This window comes from Parasteatoda tepidariorum, chromosome 8 (assembly GCF_043381705.1).
Source record: "Parasteatoda tepidariorum isolate YZ-2023 chromosome 8, CAS_Ptep_4.0, whole genome shotgun sequence".
Taxonomy (NCBI): domain Eukaryota; kingdom Metazoa; phylum Arthropoda; class Arachnida; order Araneae; family Theridiidae; genus Parasteatoda; species Parasteatoda tepidariorum.
The window spans coordinates 11650493-11675914 of NC_092211.1; the positions used below are offsets into that span (position 1 = coordinate 11650493).

General features: G+C 29.8%; 1 protein-coding gene across 1 annotated transcript in view; it reads right to left on the reverse strand.

The window, feature by feature from the left end:
• Nucleotides 1-25422, reverse strand: part of LOC122269681 (neurotrimin-like) — a 340405-nt gene that overhangs the window by 10200 nt on the left and 304783 nt on the right. The window contains exons 5-9 of the mRNA XM_071184496.1: nucleotides 21912-22040; nucleotides 16349-16396; nucleotides 15325-15390; nucleotides 15186-15248; nucleotides 6870-6953 (exon numbers count right to left, since the gene is read on the reverse strand). Of these exons, the coding sequence (XP_071040597.1) occupies nucleotides 6870-6953; nucleotides 15186-15248; nucleotides 15325-15390; nucleotides 16349-16396; nucleotides 21912-22040 (390 nt within the window). The remainder of the gene's footprint in view (nucleotides 1-6869; nucleotides 6954-15185; nucleotides 15249-15324; nucleotides 15391-16348; nucleotides 16397-21911; nucleotides 22041-25422) is intronic.

Consider the following 25422-nt stretch of genomic DNA (forward strand, 5'->3'; position numbering starts at 1 on the left):
TGTCCTGCTCTTAATTAAATGCATACTTGAGCCAAAAATAGATTTAAGAACAGGATGTGGCTTTTAAAAGTGTGAGAAAGTATTTCGATTAGAATAATTAATTAGGATGAAGTTTTATAACAAAGAAACTAACATAAAAAGATTAATTGAAGCTTTTCATGTTACACCACTCGGCAAACGACGTTATATATATATATTTATATATATATAGTTCAATTATCAGTAATTAACTATGTATATCATTTAAAATATTTTTGATTAGTAAAGAAAAAATTAACAATAATTATAATAAAAGATTTTACAGTATTGATTTTTTTCATAATAACAAGGAACCATTTATCGAAACAATACGGCATTAGATTTTTGAATATTATCGCACATATGTGTCTAAAAAAAACAATAAAATGTTTGTATCTGAATTCGTTCAGAAGTTTATTGAATGAAAATTTTACGAAAAAACGCGTCACGTAATTAAACGGAATAAGAGAAACAAATGTAACTTTTTTCTTACTTCAATACACAGTTAAAAAATGTTGATGACACATACTTGACTAAAATTTAAGTCAAAACTAACTTACTCGAGTGAATATGAATAATAAGAAAATGATAATAAAAAGTATTGCAATTCCAAATAACTCAAGGAAATCTTGACTTCTTTTCAAAAATCTCAATAATATTTTTTTTTCTCAACTTCAATTAATTTTTCTCTTTATGAAATACATTTTTCATTACTTTGAAGTAAAGATTCTTGGAATTACCTTAAAAGTTAATTACTATTTTCCTCAAAGCATTTCGTTAAATTTTTTGAATGCTTTGAGTAAATCTTTTTAAGTACTTTTAAAGGGAAAACTTCAAAATCAACTCTCGTAATTTTCCCCGTTAAAAGTAAAATAGAGATTTTTTTAGGATGTGCACTTTGAAGAGATAAACTTCATGCCATTTATTGAAGTATAAAATCACTCAAAATGGTGAAAAATGCTTACGTATTTTAGCATAACCAAAATAATTAAATAATTTCGATGTTTCTTTTATTCTGAAGCCATATTACATTTTTATAGAATTATTAATTTTCAAGCGTCATGGAATTAAATACATTAGAAGTTATAAAAAAAAAGTTTTTTTCCTTCAAAACTACTAATAAATTAAGTTTCAGTTTTTTTTTCTTTTTTACTATAATTGCAAAAAAAAATTCTAAATTTTATACTACGTTGGCAATTAACTTTCCGTTGTTATTAAATATATTTTAAGTTAAAGTGGAGGAAATATTTCTTTCTCGTTGCCAGTTTTTTGCTGTTAAGATGCGAAATTTCGTTCAAAACATGTTTTAAAGGACTCTAATCTAGTTTTGATGACCGGAACAAGGTTCATATTTGAGGTTAAAATTTCCATTTTTAAACTTGGAATACCTATCACGAGTTAATTTTTTTATTTATCGTACTCTCTCCATGCACAGCACAAATCTCACGACCAGCTTTTGATCGGAGATCATCATTTTGTCAAGCAACTATCATTTCTGTTCTAATATTCACTGTATGTGAAATCAATGGTCCATTGAAATGATTGTCCCTCCCCCTCTATTCGTTAGGCACTTTTTATTTTACTAAAAATCAGGAATAGCAAAAGATTATAAACTTAGTAAACTTGATATGAACTATACAGAATCAGACTAGTTTATAGCTCCATTGATTAACAACGATAAGATTTTAAAATATTGTTTCAGAGAACCAAATTTTATTTTTTCATTAAAAACCTTGAATTATTAAATATTTTTTTTAAAAATTAAAACTTTTGAATACCATTATTCTTATTGAACTGAAAAATAAAGGACATTCACTCTAAAAAAATAGGAATTTTTGGAAATAATTGCGAGAAACGGAGATCAATTTTGTATTAAATATGCTAAATGAAACTATTTTTTTTTTCGTTTCTAATTTTTTTACTCTGTTAAGTTATTATTCTTGCTTTGCACAAACCTTTCTATAAAAATGTTAAGATTCTGATTCGAAATTTTGATAGTTTAAAAATTAAAAAAAAAAAAAAAAGATCATTATATAGTAGACGAGAAATGCCCTTTGATTTTAGGGGATGAGACAATCGAGAAGGGGATCATTTTTGTTGCTTAGAACAAAACCTAAGCCTAAGGAAAAAAAACCCTAATCAGTGATTAATTTACGTGCGAATTAAAAAATAAAAGAGATCAAAAATCGTGGTTTTAGGAAAGTTCTTAAGTAAATTATGTTTACTCGAAAAGTTTTTTTTTGGGGGGGGNTTTTGGGGGGGGGGGGTATAAGTGTAGTCCATCTTCTAAACAGTTGGGAATATATTGATTAGGGGGTGGGTAAACTCGCATGACTATTGTTAGAAATTTAATTTAAGTGAACAATTTAAGAAAATAGGTAAAAATTAAAAAAGGAAAACGATATTTAAAAATTATAGTTTGGGGAAGGTTTAGTATTAAATATGGTATTGCCGGGATTATTTCTCCCCTAAAGGGGTAAAAAGATTTTTTATCTGATCCTTCAAGTATATTCTTATTAAATTGTTCTTTTATTGTTTTCTCCATTTACATTATTCCAATGCTAATGTAATAATTCTTTGAGTTATTACTGGATACAATATGTAAGTTTAAAATTGATTTTTCTCTAGTTTTCAAATATGTCATCCAACAAAAATTTTTCGTCTTAAACGATGTGTAAAAAAGGTGATTTTTCCATGTTTTATTGGGAGAAAAACATATTTCCCCAAAATATATTTGTCTTCATTGCAGGGTAAGACAACTTATTTTGGATGCCGAGTTAAAATAATAATTTTACTGTACTACTTTTACTATTTGTCACATTTCTAAATTTAAATATTTTTTTTCTTCAATGTCTTGCTTACTCTCGTTGAAACATCGACTATAAAGCTATCTGTCCTCGTATTTTCACTTTCCTATTTCGGATATTCAAAATCTTGAGGTGCCTATCAACCTAATCTATCAATGGCCTTTTAAGTTTTCTTTAAGCTTGCTATAGTAAATCATTCTTTTTATGCGTTCCAACTGTTGGACTATTTTTAAAATTTCTAAGCCTAAGAATATCCTTTTGTGGTTCAAAAATGGCTTTTCCTCTCCCAGGAGATGCAATTTTTCTCATGTTTCGGGGTCAAGGTCCAAATCTCTGACCCACAGATAACCGTTGGTCTGATCACCTTTTTTATACAACCCGAGTTTCGAGTCTTAGCTTCAGATCTGATTAACTTCAGCAGAGAAAAAAAAGAGCTTCGCTGTATAATATTTTTACTTGAATTCTGACATCATATCATTGCTTTCAGATGTCATTGAGCTTAAGGTCGATTTCGATTTTTATTTATTTTTTTCATTAGATTTATTTCTTTAAAGTTTGTTCTAAGTTTGTATTTTTTATTCTTCAGAGCATGTTATTTTAAGGCCGCTTCTTTGTATACATGACAATAATAAATTTTGCCAAATTTAAAAATTTATTATCCATTTAAGAATATTCTTTTGATTTTAAAATTCTTGTACTCAAAAATTGTGTCGGGGAAAATAGGGATAAGTTTCTAACATGATTTAGACGTAATATGAGTAACACTTCGTCCAGAAATTTTAAAGCCGTTTGTCGTTATTTTCAAATTTAAAATATGGATGGGGATTTTTACAGCAAGAGGCACTCTACTCTTTCCTTAAGCGAAACTTCCAGGTTATTGTATCCGTTCTATTTTCTAGCCATTTTCCTATCTCGTGTTTTGTTGTTGACTGTTGTCGGTTTGTTAATTATTGTTAAAGTTGAAATTTATTGCAATTTTTACAGAAAAACAATTGTTCGTCTTTTTTTCCGTTGTTTTCGCATTATTTCAACTAAGACTAAAATAGTTCAATTAGTCATAACTCAAAAAAAAAATATTTTTGTAGTTAGTTAATAATAAAATAAACTGTTTCATCAAAGTAAACAATTTTTTTTGAGTATTTGATAGTTAAACCAAACATAATAATAATAAATATGCGTGTTTTTAAAAAATATATTTAATTCAATTCCTCAGCTTTCATTTCGAGACGCATATTCTTCGCTCACATGGAACAGTTTTTAAATACCATTAAGTTTTCAGAGTGAAACATAGTCGAGATATTATCCACAAAAAAACCAACAGTTGATCAATGTTTAAACTTGCAAGTCCAATAAAAACGAAAGAAAAACCAAAACTGCATGAATGATGCACAGAAAGAGCTAATTGGCTGCTTTCGATTAGAGACCAATACGAATTCTTTATTTGCATATCATCATTCGTCGACATTTTTTCTCCACTCGCCTACAGTTAATTGGGTGGATCTTCCAATTAAAATAAAAAGAATTTGTTCTGTTCTGAGTTAATTGGCCAGAATTTTAGAATTCCTTATTTTTTTCATTCTTTTCCACTCCATTCCTCAAAATCCAATTAGAAAATCTTAATTTGAGGCTATTCTATGCGTGTGGGGAGAGGGGAGATGATCCATAAACCGTCAAGTGATTTGATTCGTTATTTTCTGGGAAAAGAGTTAAAAGTGTAGTTGTTTGACGACTCGATAAAAGAAAGGCGTCTCACTTCGTCAAAAAGCAAATAATTATGAAGAAGATTTGATTTTCCAGATTTTTGAAGATTTCATTATCCGTGTCTGATATCCGGGAAATAATTTTTCTACAACCGATGATAAGGTATTCATTTTTATCGGAATTCCAAGTTAGTTCAGAACTTCCGATGTTTTCTGTTTATTTTTTTCTTCCTCTCACATTTCCAAAATGGGGAATAGTTTGCGATAATTAAAACTTCTGGTTTCTCAAAATCTTCCAACAGCTCAATATCCAATTTTATACTCAAGAAAATCAATTATTTGTTTTCCTTAGTTTGAAAATTTATTTCCCCAATTCTTGACTACTAATTCAATTTAAGTTAAAAATCTTACCGAAAGTTTGAATTAAACTTTTAGAAAGAAATCTTCATTGAAAGTTTTAACATTAGAGGTTAATTTCGAAAGCATTTTTTGAAACAAATAGAACGGGATGACTTATAAATATTTTTGTTCGAAATATTTTCAAACAAGTGTTCTGAAATTGAATCTTCTTTTAAGTAAAACCTAAGTAAGAACGGAGAAGCAATTAGAAGAACTATAATAAAAGGCATATTTATTTTCGTTCTTTATTATAAACCTATTATGAATTATTTTAAAAAAGTAAATGTAAATGATCGCCAAATAAGTACCCCTTATCGAATTTGTTTAAACTCTTTAAAAGACTGTGACTTTCTAACAACTTCAATAATTTTTAAATGTCGATTGAAAGCTATTTTCCCTCCTGCGATTTGTGATCTGTTGTTTTGTTTACATAAATATGGGTAAGTTTAAAGGTTAGTGTAGTTCAAGATGAGAGACCAAAACTAGGCAGCGCCTTGTGTCTTTTTTCATTTGATCACTTCACCTTAAGTTCATTTGAAACACCGAATTTATTAATTACAAATTATTAATTATTAATTTTTAATTATAAATTTTTAACTATAAATTATAAATTATTATTTATAAATTATTAATTATAAATTATTAATTATTCGCCATTCTGATCAATTCTTTACAGTCGGAAAAATATTACAAAATCACATCCACGAGGAAAAAATAAAAGTCCTGATCAAATTAATTTCAACTAATAAGATATATGAATTTAAATCCAATCTTACCCATAAATTTACTATTACACTGTTCGAAATGACTCAATAAAGAATAATAAAATTTTTTTCTTCAGAATGATTTGATTCTGTTTTTATTAAAAACTGATACTTCCACTGATTTGGGTGTTCAACAAGAAAATGTTTTCCTTTTCTCTCTCGAGATCTTTATTTTATTAGCTCGGGCTTCTGTTCATAATAAAAACAACAAAAAAAAGGAGGAAGATTATATGTTGCCAGACATAAATCTTAACATTTATGCCACCAATTTCTTTTTTTTTTTTGAAAAAAATAACACAAGTGAGGTAAAAATCTTTCCCTATTTAAACTAATATAAGTCTCGTGATAAAATAAAACTATTTCTTATTTATTCCTTCTAATTGATTCACTTATAATAGGCATTCATTTAGTTAAATTTATTTACGGACGATTATTATTTAAATCCTGGAAATCATACATTTTGTTATGACTTACATATCAAGGAAATGTTCTTACATTTAACAACAATATTTGTATATTTTGATAACAAATATTTTTTGTGAAAAATATTGATATTTAAGGAAAAGTACAATAATAAATGAGAGGCAATTAAGGAACAAGCAGGTGGTGGATCATAACTTTATAAATATTTTTAGGGACAATCAATATTTTCTTAAATTATTAATGTAAACATTTAGTATTTATATTTTTATGTAATAAGAGTTTTCCATTTCTAACCCAAAGATAGATAAATTTAAACTTTGATTTAAAAATTTATCTCATCAACTTAAAATTTGGAGATAACTGCTACAGAACTATCCCTCCCACATCTCAGTGAAGACGAAGAAGATTTAAATAATGCATTATCTCTGTATATGGTCACAAAATCAATAGAATTTCTTTTCTCGCGTTGGCAATGAACAGGTGAAACAAAATGAGCTAGAAGCATTGCAGAAACGAGAATTTACTGGATGTTTTCCTTAGAATGGGCGTTAAAAAGCTAAATATCTGTGGAATAAAAATATTTTAACTGAGCTTTCCATAAAATAGGTAATGCGAGTTGTTTGCAGTAAATGATTAGAATTACGATGCTTCTTTCATTTCGCTTGAAGATAAAATTAAGACTTACTAATTGATGTCATCTTTTTTAACTTAATGAACAAAGCATTGTTTCTTTAAGTTGTAATCACAATATTTGTTACCTTGTTCAGATCCAGAGAAGACAGTGACTGGAGACGGTGAATCTCTCTTCTCCAAATCGCCGTTCGATAAATCTTGGAGACGACCTAATTAACATAAAATAAGAAGAAAGATTTGTTTTAAAATGTAGAAAACGCTTTGCAAGGAAAAATAGCATAAGCATTTCACGCCATTTTTAGTTTTTATAAAAATATCTATCATTGAAGATTGGGAGGTGCCTGGTCTAGTGGTTACTGTATTGGACTGCGAGGTCAGTGGTTGTGGGTTCGAATCCCTACGCAAGCATAAATGTAATTTTGTCTTTCTGTGTTCTATGTCTTTTCTTCTGTGTGATTGTAATCAGCCCTGTAAACGGGTTTGTGGTTGCATGTCATAGACGACACTACTCCAACGCCGCGTTTTAGTGCCCACTGGGTTCGATAAGAGAGCAGCAATTCTGGGGACAATCGGAAATAGACCCAATTGCCAGATATTGATATATTTATTGGGAGGTTGTTTAATTTCCACATGGAAGTTCATCTCAAACTACAGATTTTATTAGGCGTGAAGCCAATGTAGTAAATGATATTAAATCAGTTTTAATATTTTCTGAAAAAAATCTGTTTTAATTTTATATGTTTACCAAGATATATGTTTACCAGGGCTGTAATGAGAAAAAAAAATCTCTTTTACATTTATGTTGTGGCAGCAGTTAAATTTTATGAATAATATTCCTGCTTTTCCTTCAAATCCAATGTATTTTTAAAAATAAAACATGCTTTATAAATAAAACGTTTAAATACAGAGATAACTTTAAAAAAAAAAGATCCAAGGCGTGTCGGCCATTGTGGAAAACCCTTCATAAGATAGGAACAATAACAAGAGTTCATAAGAGCCCCGCAAACCAATATGGGGGCTTCATTTCTGTGTGCTGATTGGGTAGCTATTCAACACTACTTAAATCATTACAATTATTACTTTAAGACAGCCTGACAAAATGAATAATCATTATACAGGGTTGCCACAGAAAAAAAAATTAACAAAATAGTTGCTTTTAGTAGCTTAAAACATGAAAATAGTAGCCAAAAACTCGGAAAATAGTGGCCTAAATAAGAACAAAAATTCATCAAAAATGTGACTAGAATTTTGTTAATGACTTAACTGTCATATATCATGATATATATATATATATACAATGAGTCCGTANTATATATATATATACCTATATATATATATATGAAGTGATTATTCAAATTCGAAACTCACGCATCCTAATATCGTATAAATTTATTTATTTATTTATTTTTATAAATCATTTGGAATTTCGTAGCAATAATCATTGAAAAGGCGATCGAGAAATGAAATAGAGTTACAATGGAGTCTTTACAGATTGAACGGATTTAAAAAGTGAAGACTCAAATTTGCGATTCAAAATTTTTATTTTTTAAGAAGAAAAAAAAGATCAGTCTGCTCAGAAACTATCTTGTGGAGTGCAGATTTTCTACCCAATTTATGCTTAAAAAAACAAAAAAAAAAAAACATCACTAGGAGTACAGAAAAGTCTCCCAATAGTCTCTTTTTCTTGAAAAATGTTCCTTTTTTGGCCTTTTCAGGCAAAAAAAAGTTGCCATAGTCGCCTCATGCCAAAAATAGTTGCATTTTTAGTCGACTGTGGCAACCCTGTTATAGTGTTGCCAGTACGATAGAGAAATATAAGAGTTTATGATACCACATAAGAAATGAATACATAGATTATGCATGCTTCATGTGACTTTTTTTTCAACCTAAAAATAGGAAATGAACCTGATTCTCGACTCTAAAATAATGAAGTGAGAGACAAAAGTTTTGTTTTACACAAACAAATTTGAATACTCTTCCACCAACCAATTACTTTTGACAATTTCGAAGATTTATGCTTCTCATTTGAACAGTATGCACGAAAACGGAATAAAATATTCGCATAAACTTTATTTAATCAAGATTTATATTTCGTTTAACGAAAAAAATGGAGAAGAGAATTGTTTTCAAGTAAATACGTTTTTAACGAAATGTATCTTAAAGTACGAATATAAACTTGATACCTGTCTGAAATAACTCTCTTCATCAGGCAAAATAAAGTGCGAAATATATTAAATATTTTGCTTTGATGTTTGCAATGTTGTACATGAGTTGATGTAAATATTTTCTGACAACCGCTACTCTATCATTAATTTTTTCAGTGAAAATAAACGCAGTGTACATTTTTTTAAATTTCATCTTTTTAAATAATATGGAATTGTTATGATATTCTTTTAGAGGAAGAATATATGTTTTTATTATGGAATTGTTATATGTTTTTATATTCTAAAAACTACTTAATCTGACGCTTGGACCTTAACATTTTTTGTCACTGAATCATATTTTGAGATTCAAAGCCTTGCATTACTAATGCCAACAATATTTTTAATCATTTAGAATTTTAAATTTTTGAAAGAATGTGCACTTGCAAATTTACTAAATCCTCGATTTGAGGTAAATAAACAATACCGGAAAAAAAACTGTTTGTCATGGTCTGCTGAACATATTGTGAGCTTTTTTTGTCTGTCATTTATAAGCTGCTTTAAATATTAATTAAAATGCTCGAAATAATTCTTGATATAAATACATTTGATGAAAAATGCAAATATCACAATCGGAATAAGAATTTCAACACTGATTTCTTCTATTTTTTACGATTTCTCTGAAAGTTTCAGTGCTTTATCACCTCGTTTTGCTTCATTTTACTAATATCTTTAAAAAAAGAAATTAAGGCATTCAATATCATATTCCAAACTATTTATTCCTATTTAACAGTTAACAACACACTTTCAAAAGTAGTTGTTTCAAAATTTTTTATTTCTCATTTTTTGATTTGTAGAAAGTATCAAGAATAAGAACATAATGAAGAATCAAAAATTACGAAAAGTTTTCAAAAATTTGAACAATTTGCACAAATTTTTAATGCAATGATCAAAACCTTTTTTTTAAAAATAATTAATTATGTGTCATACCAGGTATTTAATATATATTTTCAGAATCATTATAAAAAATGAAGTAGAAAATAAACTACGCTCAATTATAGTTACATTTGAATGTTTGAGCGAGAAAAAAAAAGCAAAGACTTATTTCAAGCTGAGGGAAATCATTTATGAGATAGGGAAGAGCAAAGGCGGGATTAAAATGATCAAAATTCACTTTATTTGTCTAATTAGAATAGAATGCATTCATTCATCTTCATCCTTGAAAAAACTTGTTTTTGAGATGATTTTAATTCCTCCCCTGATCCTTTTCACCGCCATAGTCTTATAAAAATTTTTTTTTCTTCCTTTTTCCTATTTAAGTATTGACCTGTAACTCTTAATATATTTCTCAAGAAATACTTAGAGAATTATTTTAAAACGTTAAAAGTGTAAAAGTCGTGCAATTTCTCACACATATCAATAAAGTTTAAACTTTTCAGAGATTTATGGGATCGGCAGTAAGTTACGAAAGTAAAAAATGTTGTCTTATGACTAAAAATATACAGCGGTGAGCTTTTAACGCATGTCAAATACGTTGATTATCATGTGAAATAACTGCTCAAAATTTGATCAATTTCGCTTAAATATTCACTGAGACATGGAGATTTTGATTTTAAAAAAAACTGTTAATTTCTTTGACTTAGTTTTCTTTTTTACTATAACTGCTGAAATTTTCACTAAATTTAAACAAACTTTTTAAAGTAATTTTTAATTTAAAATATAAATATCATTTTAAAATTTGAAAATAAATCGTTAGAAAGTGCGCTATGAGTATTTAAAGTAATATTTTCGAACTGCGCATGCGCAAAAAACATAAATATATTTTTTTTTTATAATTTTATTTTGAATTCTATTTGACAACTTCCAGATCTCAATTTTTTTTAAAATCTAAAAAGTTTATAGCAATTTCCTAAATAGTTTTTCTTAATTTGGAAAGAAAACTTTAAATGGTAATAGGTTTTCCAAAAATATAATTCTTTACTACTAAATAAGATATATTAAAAATGACATCTTAATTATATGGGACCACGCCCTGATAAATTATGTTTTATTTCCTATCAAATTTTGTTGATTTTTTGAAGTTATATTTATTATGCGACTTCCAACAAGGTTGCGTTAAACGTTCAACGCTGCATTTTTATTGGCCGGGAAATCACGTGGTAGGATCCAGTTTTCCCTCATTCATTTCCATATTGTTTTGGTTCTCACTAGCATAAAAATAATAAAAGTCATAAAAGTATTGTTTTTCTATAAATATTTTTTTAGTTTGTTTTGATACACATATAATTTAATAGGGTAGTATTTTTTATTTTCAAATTTAGTGGATAACAATTGTAAAAAATGAGTGAAAACAATCCCACGGACAATGCGACGGATTTAAGGTTATGTCAAGGTACGTCTCTTGTGAATATCAATTGATTGTTAGGTTTTCTCTTCTGAAATTACATTATGACGCATTCACATACATTATTAATACAAATACATTTTCCAGGGCGAGACGATGAGGCAACCACAAGCACTTCCACTGGTTCAAGAGGTCCACGAGGGAAAAATGCACAATATTACCGTGATTACAGAGCACGGAAGCGAGCGGAGCAGGAAAAAGAGTCGTTGAATAGAACTAGTGATCCTTCTACGACTGCTGATTCTTCTACAATTAACGTCGCAGGTTGCGAAGTTTAACTTCTTCAGCGCGGAGGGACTCCACGCACTATTTTTTCCCCTTTATTTCCTAACAAAGAGCGGATTATTGCTAATGCGAAAAAAAAAATCAAACAAATAAAAAAAAAAAAACTCTTTCATAACTATACATTATGTTCGGGTACATATTTTATTTCATTTAAAGCTCTAAATTTTTGAATTAAATCGTTACAATTGTCTACGCGATATAAAATTTTAAAAAGTGAATTGTTTGTCTCTATTTTTTCTACGTTAAAAGACCGTAGTTATCATCGCTGTAACTATTTGAAGTATTAATATAATATTTATGAGCAGGAAATTCTCACGATTTATAGAAAATTGTATGGAGAACAAGGTACTGTATCGATTTATTTAAATTTATGTATGGTAAGAAATTATTTTCCAGGGATGTTCATTAGTTTATAGAAAGGCAGTTACGGAGATGAAATTCCGAATTTGAAAGAGCGACTTTTTTTTATGTGTATTACATCAAATGCTTTTTAAAAAATTAGTTGAACTTTTAAGTTAAGAAAGCATTTCCGTAATAGCCCTTTGTGGGTGCCAACGTGTCCCCCAGGAAGGTTAATGTTCCACAATTTCATAACAAACGGCATGATGGTCACTATGGGGTCAAAATCGCACACCAATCACCTCTTGAGCTGGATTTAATATATCGATCTGAAGCCGGGTGATTTTTCAAGCTCCATCGAGAATTGAACCCCAGTTCTTCACTATGCCATCCCAGTGCTTTAACCACTGAGCTTGCATTTTTAAGTTAGCTCAATGCTGCCAATTTATCAAACTATAAGACTTACTTACAGTATCTAGCCATATTATTAGACCCACTATATGATTCTATATAAAATATTAATCATCAGGTGATAGATACTAAACAGTTTTATTGTGTTTACACGACTGAAACAGGTTTGCACTTGTTCACGTTCATACATGAATTGGTTAATTTATGCGATATATAATATAAATTCGACGATTGGCTAAATTAGACGATATATTATATAAATATAGAACATTTATTATATCAGGTATTGTATTAGTACTAGTGGGTTGCGCCCCCTGCTCGCAAACGCAAGCCAACCCCCGAAAATTGCTACGCAATCTTATATGGTTTGCTTCGCTCGCTACTAGCTTAGGTACATTGCAAATGCACAAAATTCTAAGAATTCAAAACAATCATTCAAATCCAAATAACAACTTTTCTTTAAAAAAAAAATTACGTCTTTTTAATAAATACTAAGTCATTAAAATAAATTTGAATTCAAATAAATGACATGCAATTCGTTAAGCCTATTAGAAATGTGCTATAGTATAAAATCTTTAGATAAAATTTCGAAAACTGATATCTCTTTAGAAAAGTTAAAATTTTGGCTATAATTAAGTCTATTAAAAATTGAAATAAGTGAATAGCAATGGAAAAACCTGCATAAACAAAACATTATGTTTTTTAAAAATAATAACTATGAACGATTCACAACTTTGTTAAAACATAAGTATAAGTCTTAGAATAAATTCGTGATAAAACAAATAAATTCCTGATATAAATCAAAAATCGTCAAATAAATTCGTAATATATAAATTCGTGAAAAAAAGCGCTTTCGACAAAATACTAAAATAGAGATCTATCGACAAAGACTACTCACTTCTGCCTAGCTTAATAGTATGGAATTGTTTATTTCAGTTCTCTCTGGTTATTTCATTTTCCGTTTTTAAAAGTGCTATATGTTGAGCCACCTCAGCTAGATTTGGCATGTGACATTTTCAGCGGCAATCATTGGTCGATTTTCTAGCGTTGCCATTCGGGGAGTTGTAATGAGGCTTTTTTTGTCGCCGTGTAAGAGAAATATATATATAGATATTATGATAATTAGACCAAATTATTAGACGCACTGTATCTTTTTAATAATGACATGTTTTGCACGAGTTTATAGGCAATACTTTTATATTTAAACATACATGTAATAGGTTTTTATTCAGGAGATTTTATTTATACTTCCTATGTGTATTTATTTTTAACATATTGCATTACAATGTTAACCCATTGATACACGAGCGTAAACAAGTGCAAATCGGTTTCAGTCTAACAATAAAGCTGTATAGTATCACCTCCAGGGTTGGTAGGTTTTTGACATGTGACAGTTTTTGACAGTTTAAACCATGGTTTAAACCGTCACGTCAAAAACCTCACTGTCAAAAATGTCGAAAATGTCAAAAACCTATATTCATATGTGAAATTTAATTAATACATAAAATTTATATATTTTTTATAAAGGATAGTGTTTCTAAATATGTTCTAGAAAAAATAAATTTAAAATTTTGAAGAAACACTTATATTTTGAATAGTAACCAAAATCTTGTACTTTTGAAAGCTCACATCTTTTGTAATATTATGTATTCATTTTCATGTGTTATTGAAAATCTGCAGTGATATTATTAAGAAATTTATTTATAACCAAATTTAGTGTATAGTATAGATTATACTAAAAATTAGACATTTTTAAAGATAAACATTAGCAGTTTTGTACATTAGACATCTTTTAAAGAAAAATCTTTTTAATATTCTTTTAAATCTTCTTAATAATCTTTTTAACATAAGACAATACAAATTTAAGTGCTTTCTGTTAAATACACAGAGTAGTTAGTGTCGATTTACAGTATATTCAGCCTATTCATTTACTATGCTGAAAATTTAGTTTATCCAAATACTTGTGAATTTCATTTTGCTGAATACTATATACATAGTTTTGTTGAATATCTAAATATTCAGCTGTTGAATAATTACTTCTTGCTTTCAAGATATGCATTATTTGTATTCTTAATACAAGTGGGGGAAAAAAATTAAGAGGTAAAAATTGTTTTAAAATGATAAGTGTAATAATTATAAATAAATATAATAAACAATATGAATTATATTTATCATTATTCACAAATATAACTACTTTTAAATTCAAATTAACATACTGGATAATAAAGATATTCGGTATAACATTAAAATTTTTTTTCATACACTTGTATCAAGTTTGTATTTATACAACATAACTTGTAAGTTCCTTATAAATATTAGTTATATGTTCCTTATATGTCAAAAATGCATAGTAATAAACTTTTAATTTTCTTAAGTATCAAAAAGAAAAAAAAAATTTTTTTAAATATAAATATTTAAAAAATTTTTGTGCAAAATTTTTCTGCACATGCATTTGAATATAAATTTCTGAGATTTTAAATCTGTGATTTTACCTTAATTTTAATTTAAAAATATTTTAAAACCTGTTGATTACCTATAGTATAATTAAATTTCAATATAATGCATGGCAACTGTTGGTAGTTTTGAAGTTTATATATTTTTTCTTGGCAAACTTCAGTTTTTGACATTTTTGACGGGTTTTTGACGGTTTANATTTATTTTTAACATATTGCATTACAATGTTAACCCATTGATACACGAACGTAAACAAGTGCAAATCGGTTTCAGTCTAACAATAAAGCTGTATAGTATCACCTGATACTTAAAATTTTACATGGAAATCATATAGTGCGTCTAATAATTTCGCCAGGGAATGTATTTAGTTATGAAAAAAGTGAGACATTTAAAAAAAAAAAAATCACCTTCTTCAGTTCCGTCTTTGTGCCACGTTCGAATCATTTTTTCTCCTGTCGCCTGATGAGGACCTGCAACAGAAAACATCAGTACACGGAACAGAACGAATGAACAAAACAAAAAGTTAACATATGTATGTATCCGTACCTTCCGCTCTACTGCTCGCTAGACCACTTTTTGATGATGGATATGTAGAGGAAGGAACTGGAATTTCTGTTTTAAAAAAAGGAAAAAAAAATATTACAAGGTGTCCAGTAGAGAACTGATTGATTTCAAAATTAATAATCTTGAAGACAAAGACGAAAAAGGAGTTAAACAAACAGTATGTCCATTGGGAAAGCTGTAGAAATTAGAAATATCAAACTTTTTTAATTTAGTTACAAAAGTTCTCAACAGATGAAGCTTCAAATCATTGATGACATGGGTAATCTGTTCTAGTGTTAAAACATGTTGTCTTACCGGTTGAGGAGGTTTAAACCAACTACTTAATTGAACAATGTGGGTTGCTAGTACTGACATATCACAAGTTTGATTACAATCTTTTGCATATGTATTATTTTGAAATATTATCAGGGTTGCAAAAAACCCGGGTTATTTCAGAAAAACCCAACTCGGGTGGGTTTTTCTGGGTTCTTTAGGGTTTTTCATGTTTTTTTTTCAAAAGAGAGGGCATGGATAAGTACCTTATTTTAAAAAAAGCTTATTTTAATATTAATACTTAAGTTTAATATGAATTGACTTAACAATAGGCAATTAAAGTGTAATTAATAATTAATACAAATAAATTGGTGCAAAAATCTGAAAAAAGTTTCTCCTGACATCACAATACAAGATGTAATATGTACTTACATACATCACACATTAAAAACTTATTTTAACACCGAATTACTTTTTATTTATATTTTAATCTTAAAAAATATTTGAGGAATTATTATTATTATTTTTTCTTCTTTTGCGAATCAAAGGCACTGAATAATCAATGGCCATACAATCAAATCTAGATAGCAAGGTGATTCTCCAGTCTCGAAACACAGCTTTTTCACCATAGGTTCATTTTTTTAGGCTAGACTACATATATATTTCAATAGAATAGCTCTTTAATATAACAGAGAATAAAAAAGAAATCAATTTTAGAAAAATCCAGTAAAACCCATTTAAGAGTGGGTATTACTGAGTTTTTCAGAGTGGGTTTTACTGGGTAGGTGGGTGTTTTGCAACCCTGAATATTATTCATTAAGTTTTGCTATTTTTTAGCAAACAGGGCCATCTGTTGACAACCATTGTAACTAAATTCAAAATTGTTTTGATGAAATTTAAGCATTGTGTTTTGCTATTTATCTGCACCAACTTATGCTCAAAGTAGTAGGTTAAACTTTATGCTAGATTGTTAGTGTTTTTTTGAAATTTTTCTTTGACCCGAAGTTACCGGGTGACTTCATATTTCCTATTTTTTCACCTTAAAATCGACTAAAACACTATTATAGCACATAGTTAAATTTTTTTTTTGTTTTGGCGAAAGTGCTCTCAGACTTTTTTAGAATCTCAAAAAGTTTCTACCCCAAATTTTGTAATTTTTTATACGAAACATTGGTACAGAGTCATCAATCAAAGTGTTAGTTTAGTACACATAAAATGAACAAAATGTCTTCATTTCTAAACACGTTCCGTTCATTTTACTACGAATCTGACTACCAACGGTCTGTGGGGAGAGTTGTTACCGACAATGTCAACCTTCATCTATGAAAAGATACTCCACCATAGAATTGAATTAACGTGTCTGATATACAGTCAGACCTCGATATAAGGTCACCCTAAGGGAAATTGCAAAAGTGACCTTATAAGCGGGGTGACCTTTTAACGGATTCATTAGCAGTTCGTAACTAAGCACGTAAATAGTAAACATTATGACTTGTTAAAATAGTAATACAAACGAAAACGATCGGACATAAATCAAATATTTAAGTCAATAAATTTTAACAGAATTAGTTAAGAATTAAAGAAAGTTAGATTTTTAAGAATTTTTTTTAATTTAAAATAAAGCTGTTAGCAAATTTCCTCAAAGTGTACATACATACATTACATCTTACCTTATTTAAAATAATCATTTATGCAGATCTGTCTCGTTTTTGGTTTCGTTTTTCGAACAATGTTTTCTAGATATTGTAACTTCTCAAAATGTTCCTCAGCTCCCTCATGGTTTGTAAAAAAATTTCGTATGACATTTATTGCATTGAAGGCTTCCACTTGTGTTACATCTACAGTCTCAGGATCACTGTCATTGTCTTCACTGTCCACAATTTGTGAAACAATTTCAGAAATTGTAGCTTGTTTGTTGGCTGCAACATTTTCGTAGAACTCGAGAGGGGTAATTGCCTTGTAAGGAAGTTAAATAGGCTTTTCTTAGAAAAGAGCTTCCCTCGCCTCGGATAAAAATGACCTTATAAGCGATAACGATTTTTAAAACTTGACCATATATCCGATAATCTGTAACAAAGGATTCCCATTCCGTGAGCCGGGAATTGGGAAAAGTGACCTTATATCCGGGATGACCTTATATCGAGGTCTGACTGTACTAATGAATTGGAATTATATTTTTGCAATGGTTCATATCCTTGATTATACAGTAAACCTGTATCCCCGATTAGATTACTTGTCTAAAAAAATTCTTTACAATTTAGAAACACAAGTCAAGCAGAAAAAAAAAAAGAAATTTACGTCGCACTAGAGCTGCACAATGGGCTATTGGTGACGGTCTGGGAAACATCCCTGAGGATGATCCGAAGACATGCCATCACAATTTTGATCCTCTGCAGAGGGGATGGCACCCCCGCTTCGGTAGCCCGACGACCTGCACGCGAAGTTGAGCACTTTACGGTAGAACAGTTTAACGAGGACCCATACCACACACCCTCGGTCCCTACGCAGACTGATCCAAGTGGTCACCCACCCGCACACTGACCACAGCCAGTGATGCTTGACTTCGTTGATCGAAACCGTGTCTTAATGATCAGTCCACTGTGGGACCAAAAAAAGAAGAATTTCTAAACATGTATGTTAGCAAAAACAGCACTTCCCCAGGGGACACACTATCTGCTAACACAAAGGAGCCTTTCTGTCATCAGTGATAATACCAAAAACTGATTTGTGCTCCGAGACGCCAGGATTTAAAAAATTGGCAATTTATATTAATAAAGATTTTAAAGATTTGGCCATTTATGTATATTTTTAAAGATTTGTCAGTTTATATTTTATTTTGATTTGCTTATTCTAAATGTAACTTTATCTTTATTTATTTTTCTTATATGTGGGCGTTTCATTATTAGTGTACTTTTAATTTGCGTTTGTGTATCATAAAATTATCATTTCCGTGCTTGAACTTTTGACTGCTTTTCCTTATTTAGTTTATCCATTATGGAGCCTGGGGGAACAGTCAGTTTTTAGTATTGCCACTGACGACTGAAAGGCTCCTGTGTGTTAACAGTCAGACTGTCCTTTGACGAAATTACTAACATACACATCTTCAGAAACTCTTTTTTTGCTCGACTTGTGCTTCTAAATTGTTTAAATAAGACAAATTTGGTTTTAACTGCTTTTAGCGCTCTTCCATTTTGACTTATAATTAGTTTAAATGTTATTTTGCCTTGTTCTTAATTTGCTTAAATTAGTTTCATTCTTTGATTGAAGAAAAAAACTGTTACTTAACAGCTTCCCTGATTATCCCGAGATAACTCGGGTATGCATATATTGCAAATATTTATTATCCCGAGTAAACTCGGGCATAGCAGAATTCGTCAATGCCTTTTGTTTTATCACGTTTTCATTCTGCCGGAAGCAAAACAAAAAATAATAACAATCTGCTGTGATTGGAATTTTGCCAATTTTTGTTTTGGGAGTTTGGACTGCGAACGTGTTTTGTTCAATTGTATATACCAGGAGTGGCCGACCTGCGGATCGCGAGCCACATGCGGCTCTTTGAAGGATTATTTGTGGCTCTCAATAAATGTACCTGAGTTCTCTTTTCACTTTTGTGCTATATTATTTTAATATTTTTCTGAATCCATTTGAAATTAACCTGATGATCGAGATGAATTAACCTTGAAATTAACCTCGAGATGAGTTTTCCATTTCCAACATAATTATGACCCGAAAAGTATCTGAAGAATTAGAATTAATGGAGATGCAAGACGATCAAGCTCTACAATTAAAATATAAGTCGACGTCGATTACTGAATTTTGGAAACTTGTACCAGAATCGAAGTATCCTGAACAAAAAAAAAGCCGCTTGTTCAATTATTTCAATATTCGGAACAACGTGCCTATGTGAATCATTTTATTCCACTTTAAAATTCGTGAAATCCAAGCACCGATCAGTATTAACTAACCAGCATCTCAAAGAATTACTGAGAAGTGCTGTCACAAATTATTCACCAAATTTTAAAAAAATTACCAAGAGAAGTAAAATAAATGTGTGTAGTTTTTAATATTTAAATTCAATTTACATATTTTGTATGTTTATTTATATGTTTTCAATAAATATAATTTCTATAAAAAANTGTGTAATCATTCGTGTGTATTAGAGTTGTGTGTAATCATTCGTGTGTATTAGAGTTGTGTGTAATCATTCGTGTGTATTAGAGTTGTGTGTAATCATTCGTGTGTATTAGAGTTGTGTGTAATCATTCGTGTGTATTAGAGTTGTGTGTAATCATTCGTGTGTATTAGAGTTGTGTGTAATCATTCGTGTGTATTAGAGTTGTGTGTAATCATTCGTGTGTATTAGAGTTGTGTGTAATCATTCGTGTGTATTAGAGTTGTGTGTAATCATTCGTGTGTATTAGAGTTGTGTGTAATCATTCGTGTGTATTAGAGTTGTGTGTAATCATTCGTGTGTATTAGAGTTGTGTGTAATCATTCGTGTGTATTAGAGTTGTGTGTAATCATTCGTGTGTATTAGAGTTGTGTGTAATCATTCGTGTGTATTAGAGTTGTGTGTAATCATTCGTGTGTATTAGAGTTGTGTGTAATCATTCGTGTGTATTAGAGTTGTGTGTAATCATTCGTGTGTATTAGAGTTGTGTGTAATCATTCGTGTGTATTAGAGTTGTGTGTAATCATTCGTGTGTATTAGAGTTGTGTGTAATCATTCGTGTGTATTAGAGTTGTGTGTAATCATTCGTGTGTATTAGAGTTGTGTGTAATCATTCGTGTGTATTAGAGTTGTGTGTAATCATTCGTGTGTATTAGAGTTGTGTGTAATCATTCGTGTGTATTAGAGTTGTGTGTAATCATTCGTGTGTATTAGAGTTGTGTGTAATCATTCGTGTGTATTAGAGTTGTGTGTAATCATTCGTGTGTATTAGAGTTGTGTGTAATCATTCGTGTGTATTAGAGTTGTGTGTAATCATTCGTGTGTATTAGAGTTGTGTGTAATCATTCGTGTGTATTAGAGTTGTGTGTAATCATTCGTGTGTATTAGAGTTGTGTGTAATCATTCGTGTGTATTAGAGTTGTGTGTAATCATTCGTGTGTATTAGAGTTGTGTGTAATCATTCGTGTGTATTAGAGTTGTGTGTAATCATTCGTGTGTATTAGAGTTGTGTGTAATCATTCGTGTGTATTAGAGTTGTGTGTAATCATTCGTGTGTATTAGAGTTGTGTGTAATCATTCGTGTGTATTAGAGTTGTGTGTAATCATTCGTGTGTATTAGAGTTGTGTGTAATCATTCGTGTGTATTAGAGTTGTGTGTAATCATTCGTGTGTATTAGAGTTGTGTGTAATCATTCGTGTGTATTAGAGTTGTGTGTAATCATTCGTGTGTATTAGAGTTGTGTGCAATCATTCGTGCGTATTAGAGTTGTGTGTAATCATTCGTGTGTATTAGAGTTGTTAAATGGTTATTTGTTTTGTAGTGCATTAATGTATATGTCACGGTGAAAGACCGAAATCGGTGATTGTTGACTTTCACCGGTGAATGTCAACAAACACCAAATACGTCGGTGAAAGATGGAATATTTCATTACATTCTTGTACATCCGGACACTCACAGATATGCTTTGGTGAATGTCCAAAATATTTATTACATTCGATTTGATATGAATTTATTCGTGGATATAATTACATTTATTCGATATTTTAACCCTACACTGATGTTTTTTTAAGATCAAGTGCCATTGCCCGGTATATATTTGCCCGATACTCCAAACACTGATGTTTCTTCTAATCTATCGTCAGTAAGTATTAAAATATAGAATAAATATAAATATATCAAATAAATATAATAATATTAACGAATAAATTGATATAAAATTGGATATAACAAATATTTCGGACATTCACCAAAGCGACTATGTGATTGTCGACATTCACCGGGGAGAGTCAGAAATAAGGGTATTTAGTAAATATTTCGGACATACACCAAGCGACTACGTGAATGTTGACATTCACAGGTGAATGTCGACATTCTCCAGATTTCGGTGTTTCACCGTAACATATATACATATCAAATTTCATTAAATTCGATCCAGTAGTTCGAGAGATAACCAACCAAGTCTAAAAATTCTCTTAATTTTTTAGTGTAGGTATGAGTATGGCTAAATAGAGATAAATATTATTTTAGAAATTTTCCTTTATTTAACCTTTTGTTTACGGCGTCTGATAGCACCTGCTATTCTGGACCACCAGTTGCACCAGCCGTAAGCTAAGGGTTAAGAAAATAAATGACATGTATACTTACAATTAACGTTAAGCATGATCCTTTTACTGACCGCTGGAGGAATACCATTGGATGCTATACAGAGGTAGGCAGCCATATGCAATCTACTCGTTTTCGTTATATTTAAAAATTCTCCTTCCACAGTGGGAACTAAGAAAGAAAATAGTTAACATTAATGTAAACACTTAACTATTGTAATATTTTTTAACCCCATGCCAACGTCGCTCGAATCCAGTTCGAACCATTGCTACGTGCAGTTCTTGTGATGCCCGAACTGAGTACGGGCAAGAGAAAAATTAACGTTTCTATTTTGTGAAGTACGAGCTGAGTTACTTTAGGATTCTTAATTCACTATTTTCCTAATAGATGGCATTAGTGGTCCTAATTTTTCACCGATTACGACTTCAGTCGAGGGAGGGAAAATGTGGGTAATGCAAAGAAGGGCTTGTGTATGTTTTGGGACATACCATACTGCAAAAGATTTGTAAAATTTATGTACTGAAAATCATATTGTTGTGTTTTTATATTATACTAGTTATATTTCATTTAGCTTCAAATTTTTTTATATTTACTCCAATTGAATAAGATGTATGTGTAATCCATTACTTTTTTTATGTGCATGTAAAAATTATAAATACAGTAGTTACTGCATTTAAAAATTTATTTTTGTAATAAAAAACCATTTTCGAACTTTCATGATAATTTAAAGAACTAAATTAAAGAGTCAAATTTATTTTCCATTTTTGGTTCCTTTTTCTGGATTATATGTCACCGTTTAAGGGGTTAAAATGTCTTTTGGGTGGAGAAAAATAAATTGCATTCTTGCATGAATGAACAGAATGAGACGTTTTCCTTAACTAAAAGGTTGCTAATATTTTGATTCAGCTGTTCGAACCTGTTTCACCATTTTTAACAATCAAAATCGAAACTGGTAATAATTCTGATAAAGAATAAAAAATTTAGGATCTTAATCGGATGTAAATGGTCTCCGACAAAAAGAGTATATGAGTAAAAAAAAAAAAAAAAATTTTATATATTTACTTAGAAATTTTGATTTTTTGATACTCTTATGCAACATAATCAATTAAATTCTAACTGAAATGTATTTGATTTCTCTTCTTACCTCGAATATACTTCATACAAACTTAAAACATTTTTTTTCCAATTTTATTTTTATGCCACTCAAGAAAATTTGCAATTTTTTTCTTTCAGTTTCTTATATTTATCGATACTAGGTAAAAATGCAAGAAGAATCCAATATAAATTTTACAGAATTATAAATGAATTCATGAAAAGTTTTAGAATTAAAAAGATAGCTCTGAATAAACTAATAAACGTTAATCTTTTAAAATCAATGACGTTCATAGTTTTCGTGCCTCTAATGGGTGTTTCATGTAAATAAAGTCTGTTTAGTTTTCTTTTTGAGATCTAAACATATCATTATTCATGATTCATAGAATAATCAACTAAATCGTGACTAGCTAGCAGAGAGAGCCTCATTCATTTAAGTCATGCTAATTTGTTTTGTTGTTGATCAACATAACTCTTAATATTTTCATTCTTGACGGAAATAGAATATATAACTTTTAAATGTTTTAGCAAACTATATATTTTTTTTCACGCATTGAATTAGCGCTGCACATTTAGTTTCTTAACACTAAACAAACCAACACTTAATGTATACCAATTTCTACCATAGCCGGTCAAATCACCAGACTTAATGTTTGTTTCTTGATTGAATGTATGAAATATGGATGTTAGGAAGGAAATAAACTTTAAAATAAACTTTATTATAATTATACAAAATTGTAACAACGAATAATGATGCAAGCTTTTTATGCTTTAATAAAAGAAAAGAAAGAATGAAAATTGGTGTTTCATTTCTTCAAAAACAACTACTTTTTGAGCAACCTTATAGGCCAATCCCAAAATATGGTAAAATTGAGCTCCATTTTATGTAGCCAGCAAATGAATACCAACTTTTTGTTCAACGTGGCCCTGAATTTTTAACAGTGTACCGAGAAATAGTAACACCTCCGATGTCAATAACTATAACCCCATAAGAGGGCATGGGACAAATAAAAATGACTCAAAAACTTTGGAGTATAATTTGTGGAGTTGGAATTTAAACTGGAACTTTTGATGCCATTTTAAGTACCCGTTTAATAACTGTCAGCAAATCTAAAAGTGACGAAAGCACTATTCGAATTTTACTTAATATTGAAACAATCGTGGTTAGTTTATTTTATTTTCGGCGTTGAACATTTGGCCTATTTCATTAGTGCACGACTACCAATGTTCAACTACGTAGTCTTGTACTTTTAAATCCAGCCCAGAAGTCAGGAAACTAGATCAAGCATTGGGTCAAAATAGCCTTCGTGAAGGACCCGTATATTACCTTACATGGAGAAGATAACCACGAAAACCTCCCACTGTTAGCCGGACTTCAAGAGGATTCTAACCCACGATCCGTTTATGAGGATATTTTACGTCAACACTGTAAGCGGTACAAGCCAGGAGCAGAAATCGTATCGACCAGTCACCGCTGGGATCTCATTGGCAAGCGATATCACGATGTGGTGCACCTTGTTTATTCACCATGGTGATAAATATTAGATTAATTTTGGTAATTGAAGGAAATTGACGTCATTTACAAAGCATTTCTGTGATAAATACTGTGAACGCAGGTGATAAATACTGTGTTATTTTAATCTGGGCATATACCGATGTTAAATGGCCAATACTGTAGAACTTTATTTTTGGAGTTATAAATTTGTTAATTGATGAGCGTGATTGCCTATTGAATACGAATCTGTGTTAAATTATTTTAATTTATAAAAAGTAAAAGAATGTTAATATTATGATACAGTTGCAATTCAGATATGCTTTTAAAAAATGATGTTTCTTATCCTATTTACGAGTAACCTTAATGGATTGTAGAATAGTCCTGGACCATATCAGAACATTCTATTTGATGATATATCGTTGGAAAAAATCAATTTTTTTAGGTTCTATTGTAACTTTTCAATACAACTTATTTACATATTTTTTTATATTCAACAAAGTTTTCTTGCACAAATGAAAAACAAAAAAGACATTTTTCTTAAAAAAAAAAAAAAAAAAAAAAAAAAATAATTANCCGTGGAAGGGTCGGATAATTATTATTCTAAAATTAATTAGTAATTATAAACATTTAACGATATGTAAATTAAGAGATAGTAAACGCATAGTTCTTGTGTTCGTATATAAATAAAACCGCCAATTTTTATACATTAAAATTCTTCCGAAACAATGTGTTATTGTCATATTTAATAAAAATAGCAAATTGACTTTTTGCTCATCATGTGTCGTTGCTTTTGAGTATTTATCATGTACCGATATTTATTGTGTGCTGATATTTTTCAGCATATATTAGGTCGCGATGGCTCGTTTGCCTTCCAATGAGGCGATCCGGGTTCGAATCACAATCGATACGAATTCCACATTCGGCTTGCAATGACCACAGTGTTGACGTGAAATATTCTCAGTGGTA